The sequence below is a fragment of the Uloborus diversus genome, chromosome 5, assembly GCF_026930045.1.
Source record: "Uloborus diversus isolate 005 chromosome 5, Udiv.v.3.1, whole genome shotgun sequence".
In the NCBI taxonomy this organism is placed as follows: domain Eukaryota; kingdom Metazoa; phylum Arthropoda; class Arachnida; order Araneae; family Uloboridae; genus Uloborus; species Uloborus diversus.
This window is the reverse complement of record NC_072735.1, coordinates 147214219-147235431: the sequence shown is the minus strand read 5'-3', so window position 1 is coordinate 147235431 and position 21213 is coordinate 147214219. Positions and strand designations below refer to the sequence as shown.

The window sequence follows — 21213 nt, the reverse complement described above, 5'->3', positions numbered from 1 at the left end:
CATCGATCGGCCGATAAGATAACTTTGTTGCATAACTGTCCCGGACCTTCTAAGGCCCTAACAGCTGCCTGTAATAATAGTCTGTAGGGGACAATGAACACGTAAAGGCAGGGGTGGCGTAGAACCGTGACTGCCAATTTTAATTTAGGGATGAACAAAGTAAAAAAGAAAGAAAACCTTCTCAATATTTAAAAAAATTAAATAGAAGTAACAAAATACCAAGTGGAATTCCCATGACAAAAAATATTTTCTCAACAAAATTTTGAAAGAAAATGCAACCCTTGAATATTAAACCTTTAAATATTATTTAGGAACATCCACGGTTCTTTATTATAATTTACCTAACTAAAGGCAGCTGAAATTTTTCGAGACATTCTGACAAATTAAAAAAAAAAATCAACCAAAAAAGTATTCAGTACATAGTAAAACCCTGTGACAAGTTTTAATTTAATACAATGAATGAATAGCTGGATAATAATGGCGGTTTCATAGGGGCCGCCGAAGCATGTTTTAAATAGAAAAAAAGTTAAAATGCGGTAAGGGAGATTTAAAGCATTGCAACGTAATGAATACTAAGTGTTTGAATGTATAAGACGAAAGTAAAATAAAACTTTATTAAGATATTCTAGCTGGAGGATATTTAAAGTAAAATTAAGTTGGAAGAAGATCTGGTGTCCCTGAAAAGTACCACATCAGTCCAAAATGTTTAAAAATATTTTAACGAATCTCAAACTCTTTATTTTCAAACAACTTCAAACATCAGGTTGGAAATTGAAAATTTCACTTTGAAAAAAACCAAAGAACTAAAATGATCTCGGAAAAGATATACTGGGGGAGGTTTTTCCATAACATTTGTATCAATAATTTAATAAAAAGATAGAGACTTAGCAAAGAATGCGGAAGGGAGAGACATCCTTTAGCCTTACCCTTCATTTTACACCTCCAAGGTAGATTAGAAACGTGTTTAAAACTTCTATTTTGAAAGAGTGCAGGGGAAGTTTCTAAATCGGAACCCAGTCCCATCTCATATCGCCTATCGTTATCAAAGATGGCCTACAATTCGTATTTAGGACTTCAAATTCGAAAAGCTTCCAGGAGAGTGATCACCCAAATCCTGCAGAAGTGCCTCCACCCCATCTTTAAGGATCATTTAAAATTTACTTTTTAGGACTACAATTAAGAAATTTTTCAGAGGTCATCGAATCTCTCCTCCCTCTTGTATCACCAAAGGTAGTGTGAAATTTCTTTTTTAGGACTTCAATCCCGAAAAGATTTCTGAGAAGAGCCCCTGAACCCTTGGTAACATCAGCAAATATCATCTACGACTGCGTTTTAGAATTCAAATTTCGAAAAATTACCGAATGAATGTCCTCGAACAGCTTCACCCACTAACATTACCGAAGATCGTCAAAAACTGCATTTTAAAAGCTAACTTAGAAAATTTTTTGTTCCCTACACGCTCGCCAGCATCACTAAAGGTCCTCTCAAATTTCGTTTTATGGGATTCAATTCCAAAATATGTCCCGAAAATTCCTCGCCCTCACGTCATTGAAAGTCGATGAAATAACGTTTTTTAAGCTTCAGTTTCCCAGAATTGTCGGTCCCCTTTACGTTATCACAGAAGACCTACAATCCCTTTCTTTAGATTTCAATTACAAAAAAATTCTTGGAGAGCACCTTCGAGCCTCTTCTCTCCCAAACATTACCTAAGATCACCTAGAATGCATTTTTTAAGACAACTAATTGAAAAAAAATTCCCGGAGGGGAGGGGAGGACACCGGATCTTTGCTCTCATTAACATTGTCAAAGATAGTTTAAAGACGTTCATCAAAATTATACGTTCTCTTTTCACGCGATATCGCGTGAAAAGTTCCTCATCAATCGTTATTGCACATAAGACCTTCAGATACTGACTTTAGGAGAGGGGGGGTAGGCAATTGATAGGTAACAAACTTTTTGAAGAACTTCAATTTCAAAAACCATAGCTCTCCCCCCAGAGATCGTCAATTGTCACCTAAATTGGCGCTTTGGGAACTTCAATTGAGAAATTTTGCCCTGAAAGAATTCCTGAACGCCTCCCCCCCCCCTAGTGTTTCAAAACAATGCTTACGCATACGTTTTAGAGCTCTGATTTTGAAAAAGTTTTGTTGGAATTCTCCAAATACCCCCTCCCGCAAACATCGCCCAAAATCATTTAAAAAGTCTAACAATGTGTTTTTGAAGCTATAATTTTGAAAATTTTCCGGGGGAGTGCCCCCGAACCTCCCATCATCAGCAAGAATATTAATTTTTACTATGCAGGTGTTCTTATTATTGATTCTTTTTCTCCACATTCGTAAACGCAGTTCTCCTAATTTGAATACTCAAATTCTAATGGTGACTCCCTACTAAAACTAGAAGATGTATCCGCTCTATCTTTTATATCTGAAAAAATAAATAAATAAGGACGGTGGGAGCGTCTCCTCTTCAAGGAGCAAGTCTTAAGGGGACCGGCTGGCCTGTAAATGCCAGGGCCGGTTCATGTTGCCCCATCCGCCACTGTCTGTAAGGGAAATGTTTGAAGAAAAAATTAAGCTATGCCGATTCCCTTCTTGCTTTTGAGGGCAGTCTAGCAAACAATCCATTACAAGAGCACTCCAAGCATAAATGGCTTGATTTTGCAACCGGGACACATGTGTCCAGTTAATAATTTAAAGAAATGACATAATCAGTATGTTCCAGATTGCTTTCTCTGCAGTAATATGAAAATCATAAATTTATTTGCCTTTAAGAAATGTATTTTCACATACAATTAATATTTGTGTAGCAGCAAAAATATTGCAGCTATAACTGGGTTCAAAAGCACAAATAGGAAGGTTTTTACAAACATAATTATTTCAGTCTGGATTTTTCCATAAGTGTTTAAGTGATTATTTTGTGTGTTTATTTTTGTGTGTAAAACAGGTTTTTTCCCCCCTTGTAGGAGACTGCAAAGTTTATCTTCCCATTTGAAATTGACATGGCTCCTTACTGCAAAGAGGTAAATACTTTTATAAATTATTGGGAAACTATTGGGGACAAACAAGCCTGACAGATAGAGTCACATTATAGCTACTGCCGCAGTGTGGAAGAACTGTATTATATGATGCTTTTTAAACCTAAAATATTCAGCTTGAAAGATAATTTGAACTTTACTTAAAGGTTGAAATTTCACTTTATAACTAGAATAATTAAGTCAAAGATAAGATTATTTTATGGTTGGCTGTCATAAATGGGTACTGTAATACTTTATTTCTTCCAAGTAGTGGATATTTACTGTTGATATTATTTAAAAAAAAAAAATAGAATAGAGATATACATTTAAATACTTAAAACTTTTTTGTGTACGAGGGGAGACCGAAAAGAAACTGGACTAATGGTGTGATGCCAATCCTAGATGTAGTAGAGTATTCTCCAGCTAGATGGCTCAAGTCGAGACCTTCACAAACCAATTGTGCAAGTGGCGTCAGTTTAGTTGATAACATCTGATCGTAGTGTTGGTTTTCTCAGGTGTTGTTGCTTTCCGCCTGTGAACTTATCATTGCATATTTAAAAGAACAAACTGTAAGCTTGAAATTTTGCTTCCTGCTTGAAAAGTCGGCAACGGAATAGTTTACCAAATGCTTCAACAAACTTTCAAGAACAATGCTATGAGCCGTACACAAGTTTTCGAGTGGTTTGGGCGCTATGAATGTTGTAGATCATGCTCGTTCTGAGCGCCCTTCAACGTCTCAAAATGATGAAAACGTTGAAAAATTCCGCCAAAAAATTGACGAGAGTCGACGTTTTAGGATTGACGAAACTTTAGAAGAAACCAGTGAGTTGGAGCTCGTGCGGGCGATCAGAAGAATGGTTCCACCATGATAATACTCTCATACACACAACCTTCATTTTTAACCGCTACTTGGCCTCTCAAGGGTGGCCAGTTGTTCCTCGACTCCCATATTCGCCAGACCTAGCCTGTGATCTTGTGCTGTTCTCGAGGATGAAAAAAATTCTGAAAGTGAAGCGTTTTGATGATGTAGAGGCTGTAAAAACTGCTTCTCAACGTGCACTGGACATGGTCAAAGTTAAAGAGTTCCAGGGTAGCTTCTAACAGTGGGAAAAAAGAATTAACAAGTGTATTGCATCTAAGGGTGAACACTTTGAAGGAGACTAAACAAATTTTGGGACAAAAAAGTAATGTATAAATGTTTTAGAACAAACATCCGGTTATTTTTGGGTCCCCCCTCGTAAGATGTATTGTTTCAAAAAGGAGATCCTTCAGTGGCATCAGAACTACTTAGCCAGGGAGCCCAATGGGCTACCCCAGGGAGTCTTTTGGATTTACTCGAGCATGGCAGATGAACATAGGGGGTGAGGGATACCTTACCTCCTGTTGAGCAACTCCACCATACATAAAAGCCCTGTATGTAGTGCCCTGCAACTAGGACAGCCCATCAGATTTGTTGAAAGAAATCTCCAACAAAAATAGGGAACCATGTCAGATGAATGTAAGATGGATTAATTACTAGCTAAAAAGTGCACATTTTCAAAATCTGACAATTCGAGCTTAACATAAGGGAATAGAAGGGTTGGGAAAAAGAAAAAAAAAACGTTGCCTTGACATTTTCAAGTGTGGTTAAATTTCCTTTTATTTCGAAGGTAATAATGTAAGAATCATGAAAAAATATGATCTGCCGATTTCCACAAGCCAAAGTAATAACCAGAGGCGGATCTAGAGGGGGGCCATGGGGGCCATGGCCCCTCCCAAAGCCTTGTGATTGTAGGAATTTTTTTAAGAAAAAAAAAAAATTACGAGAAGATAACAAAATTTAACACACGTGTTTTACTGAAAAAGAAGCATAGGCCTTAACTGGGAGATAAATTATATTCCTACCCTCAAAACAAAACGTTTATTGCCAAAAATTTTCTCCATCTTTTACATTATTTCTCGATTCCAACTACAGACACTTGGACGATCTCTAAATGCTGCTGTTCTCAGAGTATACCTATTGTTCATAAGACCAAAGAGAGCCTAAATTTTTGTTTTTATGGCTTTAATTTCGAAATTAGGGAGAGCACCCGCTTTTCCCATGCCCTTTCACAAATGCCTTGATGTGTAGCAAAAAATTGAATTTTAAGTCTTTTATTTGGAAAAAATGTGAACGGAAACTAGCATATCCAGACCTTATCAGTTAATTTGCTTAAAAGCAACTTAAATGAAATTTTTTTAGCTTCAATTACAAACGATCTTTGATAGGACCCCCTCCCTCCCTAGTTTATACCGTGATGATAGCTTTAAAAGGAGGTTTTTGGAGGAGCTCACGAATTTTCCATCCCTTTCTAAAATATGTATAAATATAGTTAAAAATCGAATTTTTAGAGACTCATATGCAAAATATTTACAGGAAGGAAGGATTCTAAGCACCTTCACTCTTCCTTAAATGTAAGCAAACATTACCTAAACGTGCATTCTTGGGATGGACAGCTGAAGAGCTATAAGAGCATTCATAATGACAGAATATTTTGGTTTCTGAGCTTTATTTTCAAAAACTATTTTGGGGCCAGCATCTGAAACCTGACCTTTCTCGGTACATCATCAAAAATAGACAAAATGCGTTTTTAGTTTCCTAATTTTCAAAACTTACTCGGCAATTTAAATTTTGAAGCATTTTCAAGGGAGATTCCTAAATCCATTACCTCATCTAATGTCTCGATACACCGAAAATTGAGTTTTTAAAACTTCATTTTAATAAAATTTCTGGGAAGTTCCGAGTTAGTTCAAAAATTTTGGATGGCCCCTCCCAAAACAATCGGCTGGATCCGCCACTGGTAATAACAAAAAGTTCCGTCTTAAACTAAACAAGTCTACTTTCCCGTATAACAACTTTGATTTTCTAGTATCTAATCAATGTTCCATAGACTGCAAATTATGCTGTTGCACCTTAGCTCAGCATTTTTTTTCCGTATCATGTTATTGCAAGCTTAAAGTACGCATTTTTACTAGTGCTTAAACTTTTTTTTTTTAATTTAATTTAGCATTTAAGGCTAGCATTGAAACATCCATACATTTTTATTAGAGTAGGTCTAGCTTAGCTCAAATCAGTATTCACGAGTTGGATATGGCCTTCTTCTAATTTTGACCCAACTTGTCTCATTTGCCAAATGCTACAGATAATTTCATTCTAGCCCATGTAGAGAAATAAGTAAACAAGTTTGTTTGGCTTCATGTGTGACCCATTGACTTTGATTTAGCAATATTATAATATGAGACTTAGTACATTTGAAGTTGAAACACTTCATTCAGCTGGGGTCAGTGGATGAGTGGTTTGAATTCACTGAACTAGTTCTAGTATAAATGGAATTACTTAAGCTTGCCAACCTGTTCCCATTCTTAAAACAATAATATTTTTCTGCATTAGGTACCATATATTTTTTTTATGAAATGAGTGTAGCAATTCCACTGCATCATGTAATGTTTTGCTTGTGTATTAATATTTAATTAAGATATTGTTTAATCAGAGTGTATTCATTAATGAAGTAGTTACTAATTCCATGTTTCCTTTTTCAGGAGCTGAAACCTGAAGAGAGCTTTTATGACTTGTTTTCCATTTTAATACATAGGTAACAAAAGTTCTTGTATTTGTTTTAAGAATAATAGACACATATTTCAGAATTAGAAATGTTTCGTTTTCCAAAAACACTTTGTTATTCGAAAAAAGTGGGGGGGGGGGGTATTTTTTAAGAATCTTCCCTTTTATGAATTAAAAAAATGAGAATATAATGAAAAAAATTTCATAATACACATATAATTTTAATTGCAATTTTTTCTCTTGAATGCTTTGTATTTGGTAACTTTGAAGCTAATTTTGCTGAAAACATGCATCGATCACATGAAAAATTCCTTAATATTTCCAATAGAACATTCAGTATTTTTACAATTTACAATCCCCAGTGAAGATCAATGGCCCTCTTAAAGCTATCTACTCCCTTGCTTATTACCACCTCTTCTGGTAAACTGTTCCAAGGTTCCACTACCCTGCTAAAATAATAATTTTTCCTAACATCCATGTTAGCCTGAGATTTAAATAGCTTAAAACAATGACCCCTTGTCCTGTTTTCAGTGCTAAACTTCAGCACCGTAACATCTTTCATTTTAATAAATTTAAACAACTGAATCATGTCTCCTCGGTCTCTTCTTTGCTCAAGACTGTACATTTTTAGCCTTCTAAGCCTGGAATCATAGTCTAAGTGAGAAAGTCCATTTATTAGTCTTGTAGCTCGCCTTTGAACCCTTTCCAATACATTAATGTCTTTCTTAAGATAAGGAGACCAAAACTGAACAGCATACTCCAAATGAGGTCTTACCAAACTTCTATATAAGGGCAGAAGAACTTCTTTAGATTTGTTTGAAATAGATCTATTGATAAACCCAAGCATCTTATTGGCCTTGTTACTAGCAATGCTGCACTGTTGGCTAAACTTTAAATCCTGACTTATTAAGACCCCCAGATCAGTAACTTTGTCTGCCTGACTAATGACTGAACCTTGCAAATAATAACTTGTACACTTATTTCCATGCCCTAAATGTAGCACTTGACATTTCCCAACATTAACAGCCATACCCCATTTATCAGCCCACTCCGTAATATGATCTAGATCCTCTTGCAGCTGTTTTACTTGTTCTTCATTTTCTACAGTCCCCATAACTTTGACATCATCAGCAAAACAATTCATGTTCCCAGAAATATTTTTGTGAATATCGTCCATAAAAACAATGAACAAAACAGGCCCTAACACTGATCTTTGAGGAACCCCGCTTAAAACCTCACTCCAATTAGAATAATTTCCCCTTACAACTACCCTTTGTTTCCTTCCGGTCAGCCAGTTTTTTACCCAAATGAAAGTTTTCCCTTCTATTCCTATATCAGCTAATTTGCTAAGTAGAGCAACATGCGGTACCTTATCGAAAGCTTTTTGAAAATCAATGTAAACAACATCTACAGGCTTCTTATTGTCCAAAGCCGTGGTAACTTTGTCATAGAAATGTAATAAATTAGTTGCACAAGATTTACCTTTCCTGAAACCATACTGAAAACTAGTCAATAGATTATTAGTCTCTAGAAAATTTACTATCTTAATTTTCATCAATGTTTCAAAAATTTTGCAAACCACCGAAGTTAGACTCACAGGTCTATAATTTCCCGCACTCCCTTTAGACCCTTTCTTGAAGAGCGGTGTAATGTTAGCCAGCTTCCAGTCCTCTGGCACTGTCCCCGAATAATAAGAAGCATTGAAAATGTTTGCGATTACATCTGCTAATTCCTCTGCACATTCAACTAAAATTTTTGGATAAATATTATCTGGTCCCGGAGCCTTAGTCTCTTTAATTTTTTTCAAATGAAGTAAAACGTCATCCCTGGAAAATACAAAGTGCTCAAGCTGTACTATAGCTTGTGTCTTGTTGGTGTCAACTGTTGAGATACAGTTATCGTTAAAAACACTCGAAAAAAAGTTATTAAGAACATTAGCAATATCACTATCGTCCTGAATTAAAATTCCGTGCTCATCAACCAGTGGCCCAATATGACTATTTCGAACTTTCCCCGAATTAGCGTATGCAAAAAACCTCTTGGGATTCCTGTTTATGTTATCTGCCAGTGTTTGCTCCAACTCTCTTTTCTGAATCCGACTTTTATTAACTCTGAATTTTAACTTTGAGTTGAGCTATTTCAAACAATTTATCTTAATACTCTTAGTACTGCTGAAGTGTTGGCAAAGCTTTTTCAAAGTCAATGAAGGCAAAATCAAGGGTCAATTCATATTTCTTGTTGCATCCAGTTAATTCCCCTGTTTTTGTGACTGTGTACAGAGATGAGATACTAATTTCCGAAATCCCCTGGAGGGTGACTGGTGACCGAACCAAAGCACATGATATGACATGATATCCCGAAGTCCCCTGCACCTACCGTTTGCATGGTTCATCTGTTTTAGATATCGGGAAGGTCCCCCGACAAATGGGACTTCAGGCACAAACTAGGTCACACTGACAGATAGAAAAACAATTTGATGTGAGGGAAATAACGTTGTATGTGAAAAATGTACATGTACGCAAGCACACTTGAGTAGGAATTTTCCCAATTAATGACTTATTAATTCTATTGACAATGGAATTCAAAGGCAACTTATTTGTGTGTATTCTCAGTGAATTGTATAGCTCTGCATAAGTCAAGGCGTCATTCCATGCTATGATCATATGGTAATCAGTTGCCCTTTTATCTGTCTTCTATATTGGTTTTAGTTGAACAAATGTATCGTAATTATGTTTGCCCTAAAAATTAAGCCTTTACACTTTCCATTAAAGACCCTCTAGACACTACCAGGACTACATATACAGTCGGACCTCGATATAAGGTCACCTCTCGGGACTTCACGAAACTGACCTTATAACGGATCCATGTATATACATTAATTATTTTTCAAATTTAATACATTTAAAAATATCAGTAATTAGATTATAATAGTTTAATAGATTTGAACCAATTAAAACTTTTGGAAGCAATAAGACATTTTGAAATGATTTTTTAGAACTTTCATTTAGAGTAAAGCTACATACAAATATGCCCAAGCAGAGAACTGATGAGCAACTTACCTAACTTAAAATTATCATAAATACAGGACTGATAAGATTTTTCTTTCATTTAAACACAATGGTTTCTAATTATTTTCTGAAAATTTTCTTCGGCTTCTCATGACTGGTAAAAAAGTGCAATATGTACACGCTGAGTGCCCTCATTACTACTGCTTCATATTTTAGCATCACTGTCGTAATACTCACTTTCTAATGCATTTAAAGAAATCAGACAGAAGTGACCTTATAAGCGATTAATGTGTTATGACCTGACCACATATCCGAAAAGACATAACACAGAATTCCTATTCAGTGAGCCGAGACTTTAGAAAAGTGACCTTATAAGCGGGGTGACCTTATATCGAGGTCTGACTGTATATCTGTGAGTGTTTAAATCGATCATAATATCAGTCAACTTCATCAGAAAACACTTGTTACAAGAGGTAGTGGGAAATACCAAAAACATACTCCACCAACAGGGGTGGATACAGGATTTCATTTTGGGGGGGGAGGAGGGGAGGAATCATGCTCAAGAAGAATAAAATTTGCTGAAATTTCAGTATAATCTTACGTACGACAATTTTCTAGAACCTTAGTGTCTTTAGTTGTCAAGAAAAAGCACAAAATTGGCCATTAGTTGGTTGAAAACTTAATTTTGACTATTATAAATTAATGCTTCTAATAGGATTAATTAAACTTAATAATGATTTAACACATTAAAGTGACTGAGGTAAGTTGTATTATAACCTGTTTTAAATCACTATTCGTACCAGTCAACACAATAAATAAATACTGCGAAAATCTAATAAAAATTAAATGTTTTATGAATATGATGAATTTAGATATTGATCAAAATTAAATATTAGCATAATACTTGACACATCCATCTTGTATGCAAAAAAATACTATTAAAACTTCACTTCATATAATAGTAAAAAGTTTGGCAAAAATATTCTTTAAAATTAAATATTTTACTAATAGAATTCGGACATAGATGAATACTCACAGATTCTTTTCAACTGTAGAAAAATCAGAGGCAAATGAAGACATCGCAGTCTCTGAGTCTCATACAAGAACTCCGGATATGTTTCCATCGGTTTTAGGTCCTTCAGTTTTTTTTTTTTTTTTTTTTTTTCCAACTTTTCTAAAAAGACACAATGTTTTGCCACCCGAACGCTTCATTTTTTTTTTTTTTTTTTTTGTTACAGGTAGTCTTTTTTCTAACAAACCTGGCTTTTTTCAGAGCAGTTTCCATCTAAAACAATGGGACGGGAACCCTCGTATAACTAGGTTTTTTGCTAACACTATACTAAAATTTTACATTTTTTACCGACACTAAGTTCAAAACACTGATTTAAACTATTAACAGTTCATTTAAACAGCTCATTTACAAATAAACTCAGAACAGACAGAAACCAAACTATCTAAAAATCACAACAGAAAGGAATCCGACGGCAGACACTTTATTTTCATTTCACTGGCAATAAACGCAGCTCTGTAAAGAAGAGACTGTCTCTAGTAAAGCCATTTCACTGTCTACACATAAATAGAAAAGTGACATGTAATACCCCCCAAAAAAGGGAATTCAAAAATTATTTATAACTTTTCTTGTAGTTTCTGTCAGGTTTTCTTCTCTTTCTTTTTCAAGCATTTTCATTACTCAAATGCAATGAACCTTATAATAGATTACAAAGTATTGTAGCAGATTGGGGAGGAGGGTTCACTACTCCCATGACCCCCCCCCCCCCAGTATCTATTCCTTTATGTAATGCCATAAAAAATTGAATTCAAAAAGATATATACCTTTTCTTATAGCTTTAAAATATTTTTTTCCCCAAGCAAACTTTCAAATATTACCTCGGGTTTGTCCCCTCCCCCCTTGTATCAGCCACTGCACACCAAAAAGTTAGTGCATTCTAACTTCTTCATTGACATAGCCATTTTTTAACTTTATGCAACTTTTTCAATTCAAATTTTAAATCTGTTGCCTGCCACTGCAATTCTGAGGCTTTGGATTCCAGAAAATGAGCTTAAATTAACTTATATTGTCCCATTACATTGATATAGGTTTTTTTTTATCTTGACCTTTTTTCTTTTCTTTCTTTTTTTTTTTTTCGATTTGCAGTCAACCCTCAATATCTGGAATATTCCTTTATCTGGAAGTTTTTATGGGGGCCCAGACTCTTGAGAAGGTTGTAGGAATTTCCCATAACTTGAAGGTTTTAGCCGCCTTTTCCTTGGGACTTCCAGCTGTGAAGAGTTAACTGTATTTAATACTCACCACAATAATAAATCATCTTCTATAATCCAGCTACAGTTTCTTGTGTTTCTTTCCTTTAGCTGTGTTTCTTGATGCTTATACATATTGCTGTAGTTTTAAAAAGGTTGATGCCATTGCTTGAAATGTTTATTTATTTTCTTATTGTAAAAGTAATGCAAATGTAATGTAAATTGGTTTTAAACCACTTTTTCTTTTTGCGAGTCCCCCAGAACCCCAAAGTGAGTTCTCCCAAACATATTTTCCCAACTACATCACTGCTTGTGCATCAAAATTTTTTGCTACATGATAAGAACGATTCTGGTATTTCAACTAGTTGGTACTTGTTTTCTGGCCATTTGCCTACTTTAAATTTTTTCAGTCAATTGTCAATGTACCATATATTTGTTTAAATGTATGCTTCATGTTTTTAGTGGCTGTAGTTCCGCTGGTCATTACCACGCATACATTCGAGATGTTGATTTCCTTGGAAAGTGGACTTCACAGGTTAGTGTGTGAAGTTGTTGATTATTTGTATGTATCAGCAATTAAAATAACTGTACATGTCAGTCCTTGTAGTACAGGGTTCGACATGCTAAACTCTCATTTTTGGAGAGAGTGCTGTGTGAGTTATGATGAGGATACGGCGGTGGAACTAGTATCGACAGATAGCAGTATATGAGCCATTTGCTGTAGTAGCAGCAGCAATGGCATGGTGCAATAAGCATCCTCATGCATTATGGAGGAGCATATTTGAACTGGTGGGTTTTTTTTTTTTTTTTTTATTGTTATTCAACAAGAATTTTGTATTATGATCCTGTTCAGCTAAAAAAGCTACTCACATTGTGAAGATCTGAATTTCTGTTACTTTCCTATCAGAAAATCGTTGGCTAGCTGCATGTTTAAGTGTTAAACATTTTATAGATTCCTTGATGGATGCTCTCACCAGTGCCACATATTTCAGCATTGTAATGGTCTCAGGTCAGCCAGGCTTTTTTTTTTTTCTGCATTATACTGTGGCTCTAAAATTTGATAGTTCTCCCTGAATAGTAATCCAAAAACCACCATTTCGAATATGCTCCTGCACAACACATGATGATGCTTACCGCGCCATGCAATTGCTACTACTGCAAATGGCAGAATACCACTTCCACCACTGTATTCCCACCACAATGCACACAGCACTCTCTCAAAATATGGGAGGTTAATGTGCCCCTAACCCTAGTGTACCTCAGTTTTAATGTGCATGTTTTTTTTTTCTTTTTAAACATTTAGAAGTTCTTCCCCTCCCCCCTTCAATTTATTCTGCCTTATTGTTTTGTTGACTACAAGTTCATATTGATTCCATTTTACATCACTGAGGTATTGTAACTATGTTGGAAGATTTTTTTTATTATGATATTAGATAGAATAATGATAATAAAGTGAATATCCCAATATATGTTTTCAAAACATACGGAGCAAAACACCATCGACTTATTTTATTATACGAGAAGTAAGAATATACTGCTTGGAGCTAATTTGACGAAACTTCCAGCAGATTTTTATAGGACTCATTTCAGCTCCTCTATCATTTATTTCCTCTTCAGTCACATGGTAATTTTTTTCAAAACACATTTTGAACGATTCTGTGCTACAAAATGTTTTTTTTTTCTTTTATTTTTCACTTTGAGACATGTATATTAAAAGATTTAAAATTATCTTTCACTTGAAAATCAAAAAAATCTTATTTGTAACCTAAAGTTTTACATTAAAAAACGTGCTTTAAAAACATATTGACTAGCATTATAGTTGGGGCAAATCTAACCTGGCAACATCATAATGCTATGATTAGGATCTGCGTAGCCTTCACAGTGCTGCCAGGTTAGGTTTTCTGCATTTATAGTATACTTCTTTTCAAAATGTGTTATTTTTCTATTATCAGTTTTTCTTTCTTTCTTTGAGTGAGTGAGTCTCATTTTGTTCTTCTTTACAATTGTTGATTATTGTCCACTACTTCACTTCTACACTTCTGTTAAGGACAAAATTTGCAGTGGCCACTGGCCACAGGGAGGTTAAATGAAAAAAAGAATGGAGATTAAAAAATAATCTGACCATCACCATCCATTTGCCCTCTCAAAAATTAAATAAGTGACCTAAAAGTGTACAAGAGGCATTCTGTAATTGGTAAAGAATTTTCCACCAAAACCAAGATGCAGCCTTTATGAACTAATTAATTAAAAACATATTGGTTGCATTAGGTAATGCATTTAGGAGTATTAAAAATATCCTTTATAACTTTGAGCAAAGAAAGAAAAAAATTGCTACTAATGAAATGAAGTTGTAACTCCCGGCCAAGAGCAACTAAAGAATTTAATGAACATGTTCCTGCTCCTGGGCGGTGTTATCCATGTCCCCCACAATCGACTTTATTAATACCTGATCCCAAAACAGTATCCAGCCTCTAGCATTTAATTGAATTTTGGCTTCCTAAATTCAAACTGTTTTTTGCGATTATGATTATGATCAGAGTCATTTGTAGAAACAAGAAACCAAGGACTAGGATCCTACTGCGGTTCGGGATTGTGTAAAACGTATAAGCGTTGCCCAAATGAAAAGTGGACAAGTTGAATAAAAATATTACTTTTAATGTAAATCAAAAGAAATCACCATGGGCGTTGAAGCACAGGTCCCAGCGTTGCAGCCACAGGCCTTTGCAGTAGAAAGATCGGGGCTGATTCCTGAGGAAGTCTTGCTTGACTTCCTTCACTTCATCGTCCGAATAGAAACGTTTCCCCTGTAATGCTCTCTTAAATGGCCCAAAGATGCGGAAGGCACATTGTGACAAGTCCGGACTATAAGGTGCTCCAAATCTTTAGGGTCGTCTGGGTTTCCTAGGAGTCCCTTTGTGGGTGATAGTGTGAACCATTCCTTTACTCAGGTAGAGTTCGTCACTAATTTCATTGGTTTCTTGATTTTTGGGTTAGCTCGGATCATTTCATTAATGAAGGCAATGGAATCATTGGTGATTGAGATGTTTGCTTGGCCCAGTCTTGGCAGATCTAATGTCGTTTGCCACCCTTAACCGTACTACAGTGCTTTCCAATTTGGACTCATCCATGGATAGCACGACTTTCCTTTTCTACAATTTTCTCTACTGCAAACAGGTTTAACCGCTGAAAAGTATTTGAGATGCATACCTCATACCACCCTTCATATAATTGTTCAGTGGCACTGGAATTGAATCATTCATTCTGCTGTTATTGCACTTGTCCACTTTTCATTTTTGCAACCCTTATAATTTAAATTCAAGGCGTAAAAATTCAAATTAATGCCACGGGCTGGATGTTGTGTGCTGGATACTGGATATTTTAAAATTACCTTTGCTTTAAATAGGAAACTATCCTGAACAAATGTATTGATTATTTTATTTTACTTATTTTATTATTGTTTAAATCAATAGATACTACTTACTTTTATTGTATGATTTTGCATAATCTGCACATATACATAATCGAATTATTTTCTCTCAGGATGAAGATAGTGCTGCTGGCAGCAAGGATTCCATGGATGGTATCAATGACCCTGTTTCATTAGTAAAGGCTATTTTAAGTCAACAAGAAGATAATTGCATACCATTAGAGGGTCTCTATGGGGTAAGCTTTTTAAGTGTTCATTAGTTAGTGTACCCCAAATTTCACTGTTAAATAGGTAAACTTATTTATAAAACCTACTCAATTATACTTCCAAACTGAGATCAGGATTCCCGATGATCTCAAACTTGTGGCATCGTAATTGAAGAATTTAGAGAAAAGCTATGTTATCTGACAAATAATTGAATGCATGAAAAGTAGTCTTTAAAGTGCTCAGCCTGCTTTTCCTCTTTGCTTTGCACGATCATGGATTTTTTAGTATAATGTTGCAGTGATGGTGCAAAGAAGGTGTTTTTTTAAAGTTAGGAATTTTTAGCTATTAATTTTGCTCCAGTATCAGTGATTCTTTCTAACCTAACTTAATTTTGTATGGATATTTTTTACCACTAAAAATGGCTGTATTAAAAGTGACAGCTTAAAAAGATAAATGTTATATGGGGTATTGCAATTTCATCCACTAAACTGTACTTCTAAATAATCTTCATTGCTGATTTTTCCCCTTGCAGGAAATAACTAAATGGAGTGGCCTGTCATGGAATAAAAAATTTAAAAGTGGACATGGTCTTCTTGTAAAGGTTAGTAATTTCATTTATGGATACCGTTCAAGAGTTATGTTTTAATGAGCTAACCAAGTCAACCATCTAACTTTAAATTAAAGATTTTTCTTGTGCACATAAGTTACCGTATGTACTCGCGTATAGGTCGAGAAATTTGTTACAAAAAATGAGGTTTAAAGTAAGGGGGTCGACTTATATGCAAGGTTGAATTTCCGAAAAGTTTCCCCAATTTTTTTTTCATACGAAAAAATGCTTAAAGACGTGAACATTTTCCCCATTTTAGTCCATTGCTTTTAAGTAGATGCTAAAGAAGTAAAACTTAAACATTCTGCTATAATTTTACATTTACTGTGAAATAAAGAATAAATAATTACAGTAAACGGTCGACTACGCGAAAAATGTGGGGATCGGCGTATTCACGAATTTTCCCGATAGTCTCTAAATAATGACCTTTTTAAAAAAAAATAATGTAATATAGCTACAGCATAACATTTTATTGATATAAAATCAAAATAAAAGCAACGAATTTAAAAAATCGTATCTGCAAAAACAAACCCTTTACAAAAACCGCAATCTCAAAAGTGAACCCTTTCGGTGCAAAAGAATAAAAATCAGACTTTTTTTAACATAAAAATGTTCATTACATTTTATCTTCCTTCTTTTTATTACGTTTAAATTCAAAATTAGCGGCAAAACACTCCCTTTTGTTTCCAAAAGTAGGGACTTGACTTATACATGGGTTTTCGATTTTTTCATGATTTTTCTCTCAAAAGTAGGAGGGTCAAGAGCCACTCTATTGCAAATCAGGCTGTCGGATCTGAAAAGTTGCACAATTTTAAGACTGAAATTGGGGAAAAGAAATTTCTTATATGATCCATGTCTGATTTTTATAAGTCCATTAAGTGTAACTACTGTTGTACAAAAGAAGAAGAAATGGGTGGTCAATGGTCATGTGACAAGCCCCGCCTAGTTTGAAATCGAATGGCTGATATGAGAATTATTTCATAGATATTTATTGATGGTCCTTTCCTTGAGGTAGTTTAATCTATGTAAACGACATGAAATTCTCTTCTTTTTGACTGACAGTGTGTGTAGGTTGAATTTGACTTAAATTGTTTTAGTTACGATGCTTATTTTTGTTTTGAACAAAATTAATGGTTTTTTTTCTTGTGTATATAGTTTATTTACATTTTACTTTTCTTATTTAAAATTGATATGCGATTGTAAGTTTGTATATTTTTCTTGTAGCTACTTTGTATACTACATCAAATTCCTTGAACTGAAATTCTTTTTTTTTTAGTTCCTTCAAAAAAATTGTGATGTATTTCTATTTAACTCTTCCACGAGTATGGTTTACTTAATAAAGGATTCTTTTAACTTTGAATCATCTGGGGAAAGCTCAAGTGCCAATGGATATGACCGAGAAACTGTCCTCCCTAATAGTCCCAAAGAAACAAAGAAAAATACTGTGATTAATTCATTAAAGCTGAGCTTTTTTGATAAAAAAAGGTAATGATTTTCATCTACCAAATAGGATGAATGTGGTTTACTTTATCAGAAAAGTATTAAATAATGGTCATTTTTGCTTAATATATATCAAAAGGTTGCCTCTCACTGTGTTTGTATATAGTTTTCACAAATGGGAGGTAGTCTTTCTTTAAATCTCAGCATTACTCTGCCTGGTTATGTTACTTCAATTGCAAGTTTTTTCCCTTATAAAATGTTTTTTTTTTTTTTTTGCTTCATTTAATTATTTTTATTAAATTTCCACAGCAATTCCCCCCCCCCCGCCCCTTTTCTTGTAACTTTTTTTGGGGGGAGGGGGCTTCTTCTATTCAGTTAATGAAATTATTATTTTCAATTATTTTTTTTTTCTAGGGCACAAATTAGTGAAATTGCTGTTAGTCAATACTGGTTTGACTTTAATGACTCTAAAGTTACTCCTATTCATCTAAAGGATATTATAAAACAATATTCTGGACAAGAAAGTGCCTATATGTTATTTTATCGCCAAAGATCTCTCTCTAGACCCTTAGGAGGTAATAACATTTGTGTTTCAGTTTTAGTATTAAAATAAAAAAAATAATAATTCTTTTCCTTTTCCTAGTTTTATTCTGCTTATATTGAAATAGCTTTTATGAGAAAAATTTAGAATTACAAAGTAGTTATGATTATTACTGTGTATTGCTTCCTCCCACCCCTCTTTCCTCCCAGTGTAAATCTGTAAAGTGTGTTTGTCAGTTTTTTCACAATCATTTCTCTTTTTTTTTTTTTTTTTTTTTTTTTTTTGTGCATTGACTTTTAACTGAAAGTGATAACTAAGATTTAAACTTGCAAAGAATAAAAATTACTATGATTAGTTTGAAAAGTTGAGTTATTGTCAATATGTGGTTCTTTGTAATTTATTTTACTGAAACCCAAAGTGCTGTAGTCATTCATGAGCAGGACGTCTTTTGAATAAAGTGAAATGAGTCAAATAAACAAAGATGTAAAACTGTAATCACTAGTTAATTGTTTTGAGCTGAGCTTTCAGATACTTCTTCTATGATTGGCATGTCCTTTTGGTTTGAAAAAACATTTCACAACCTATAAATGTAAAATGACAACATTTTTTTATTTATTTATTTATTTTTTTTTTTTTTTTTTTTTTTTTACATCAGTGTTAAAAACTGATATGAGCAGAATTTTAGCATTGTTGCAATTTTGCATTTGCTACAATTGGCCCCGATTTTTCTGTCAATTGTAAGTGACTCACTTGAATAAGTAGGAATTCATGCTGTAATTGTTAAAACATCATATTTCTGTACTCAAAAGTTAACTCTAGCTGTCACTCAATGTTGCTCTTTAAAATTTTTGTTTCTACTCTTTCTGTAGCTAATGATGCTTACATAAGCAGAAGTTGTAGGTGTCTGGATATTCCTGATGAAAATATTTTGTCTTGATTTTTATCTTTTTGTCTTGTTCTTCCTGACTTTTTTTATTATTATAACTTTTATTTATTGATTTATTTAATACTTACTTTATTTTCCTTTCTCAACTAGAATGCAGTAGTTTCAATTCTGTGTCAAATATATATATATATATATATATATATTTTTTTTTTTTTTTTTAAACCAAAAAGACAATTTTAATCTGAATTTGTTCAATGTCAGCTTCAATTTTTGATTCTCCCAAAATTCATTCCATCTGTTTGGATGACAACTTTAAATATTTTGCCTTACAATTTTCAACTGCTTTCTTGAATAACTTGCAGCTTTTGACTAGCAATACTCCTCTCTTCCCCCCCCCCCCCCTGTCTTCTCTCCGTGTTGCTACCATTAAATCCCTGTATGAGAGTTTAGGTTTTTTGGTGCAGAAAACAACTAGTCATGCAAGTTCACAGTTTAAGCCCCCTTTTTGTTTTCACTTTAGTTTTTAAGCCATCCAGTATTAGAATGAACTACAAATAAATTAAAAATCAATCTGTAACATGTGTGGCACTGGAAAATTAGTTTCTTACGAGTCTCTCAATAACTTTCATTCTGCAAAATTATGATTTGTTTTGTAGATTTTAGACTAACTTTCAAAAATTAACTCTTTTTTTTTTGAGCAAAATCTAGAGTGCTTTAATTAAATTTGTATAAGGTATAATTTTTATTCATATTTATGACTTATCATTTTCGATTTGCTAGTTATATAATCAGGGCACAAAGAATTCATTCACAATTCAACGAAAAAATTATTAAATTTTGTCAACAAAATGCATATTTGTATTGATATCTTTTAATATTTTCCCCCTGTTCATTAAGCTATGGGTAATCCGAAGTATATGATGCCAGAAAGGCTAGTAAAATTAACTGAAGAAGATAATGAAGATTTAAAGAGACAAAGGTTGGTGCTAAATTTAGCATTCAAAATATTTTGCCAGAGCTCATGTGTATAATTATCATGTTATGACATATGAAGGGTTAAAATCTGAAACGTTTTAAACATTTCATCATTGTTTGGATATGTCTTTCTTCATTTTTTTCTTAACTTTAAGTGAAAATTAATATTTTAACAGAGATATCATTCCATAATGAATTATTATTATTTATCCAAGCACCGTTGAATGTTTCTAAATGTCCGGAGCCTGGAACAATTTTGAAATTCTTATTAATTTTTTAAATTTTGATCATTTTTCCTCAACTACTATTGTTTAAAAATATTGACTACTTTTCTTTCTTTATTAATAGTTGTTTATGTTTTCTTTATTACAAAAAATGTTTTTTCGTAGTTGTATGCTTAGTTTTCGAATTGGAATCTGAAGTTTTAAAAGCAGGTTTTAAAAAATAAGAAATATCTGAATGAACCAAGGCTTATTGTACTATAAAAATATGGCTAAAATCGAAAATGTCAAAAAACAAATAATGGTTTCCCTACTCCTTTCCTTCATAAAACTTTGGATGGGAAAAAGTCAGATTTTAAGGACCTTTTTTTTTTAATTTTGTTCAGAGCACCTCAAAAATTAACACTTTTATGAAAATTTAAGGTGTGTATAAATCCAAAACTGGAAGGTGAATTTTCTTTGAACAAACTTAGTTGAAAAAAGCTTTTGATAAAGAACAGGTATAAAGGATATTTTTCTAAATTAGCTGTTTTAAGAGTACTTTTTGAACATTCTAAAATTTTTTACCATTATCTATGGGAGAAGTTCAAGCCCTTTTGTCTGTGAGACTAACAAGATGAAAAATTATTTTTTGTGCCAAAAAATTGCAGATATTTTGAATATGTTTTTTGTTTCAAAAAATATATAAAATGTTATTACTAAAATTCGAAATGTATTTTCTAGTAAACTTGACACATAGGTAAATTTTGAAAACTTATTCACTAAATCAATTCAATTAATTCAAAGCACAGAAAGATACAAAAGTTTTTTTATATCTTTATATATAAATGATCATTGATATTTTCAAAATAAATTTTTGAATTCCTTTTGTTAATTTTTGTTTTTGACAACCACTTAGGCTTCTTTGTAAAACATTGTATAGCAATTTCTCTTTTTATTCAATTATTTATTTTTAACTTGATCAAATGGGAAATTTTATTTCGGAAGAGTTTTTTGTTGGAATTCACTGTTATAAGTTAATTTTTCCTATGCTTTCTCACTTACATATT

General features: G+C 33.5%; 1 protein-coding gene across 1 annotated transcript in view; it reads left to right on the top strand.

The window, feature by feature from the left end:
- LOC129221910 (ubiquitin carboxyl-terminal hydrolase 40-like) overlaps positions 1-21213 on the top strand; it is an 80445-nt gene that overhangs the window by 21979 nt on the left and 37253 nt on the right. Inside the window, exons 7-14 of the mRNA XM_054856286.1 lie at positions 2963-3019; positions 6572-6624; positions 12323-12395; positions 15401-15523; positions 16027-16095; positions 17378-17586; positions 17956-18116; positions 19866-19947. Of these exons, the coding sequence (XP_054712261.1) occupies positions 2963-3019; positions 6572-6624; positions 12323-12395; positions 15401-15523; positions 16027-16095; positions 17378-17586; positions 17956-18116; positions 19866-19947 (827 nt within the window). The remainder of the gene's footprint in view (positions 1-2962; positions 3020-6571; positions 6625-12322; positions 12396-15400; positions 15524-16026; positions 16096-17377; positions 17587-17955; positions 18117-19865; positions 19948-21213) is intronic.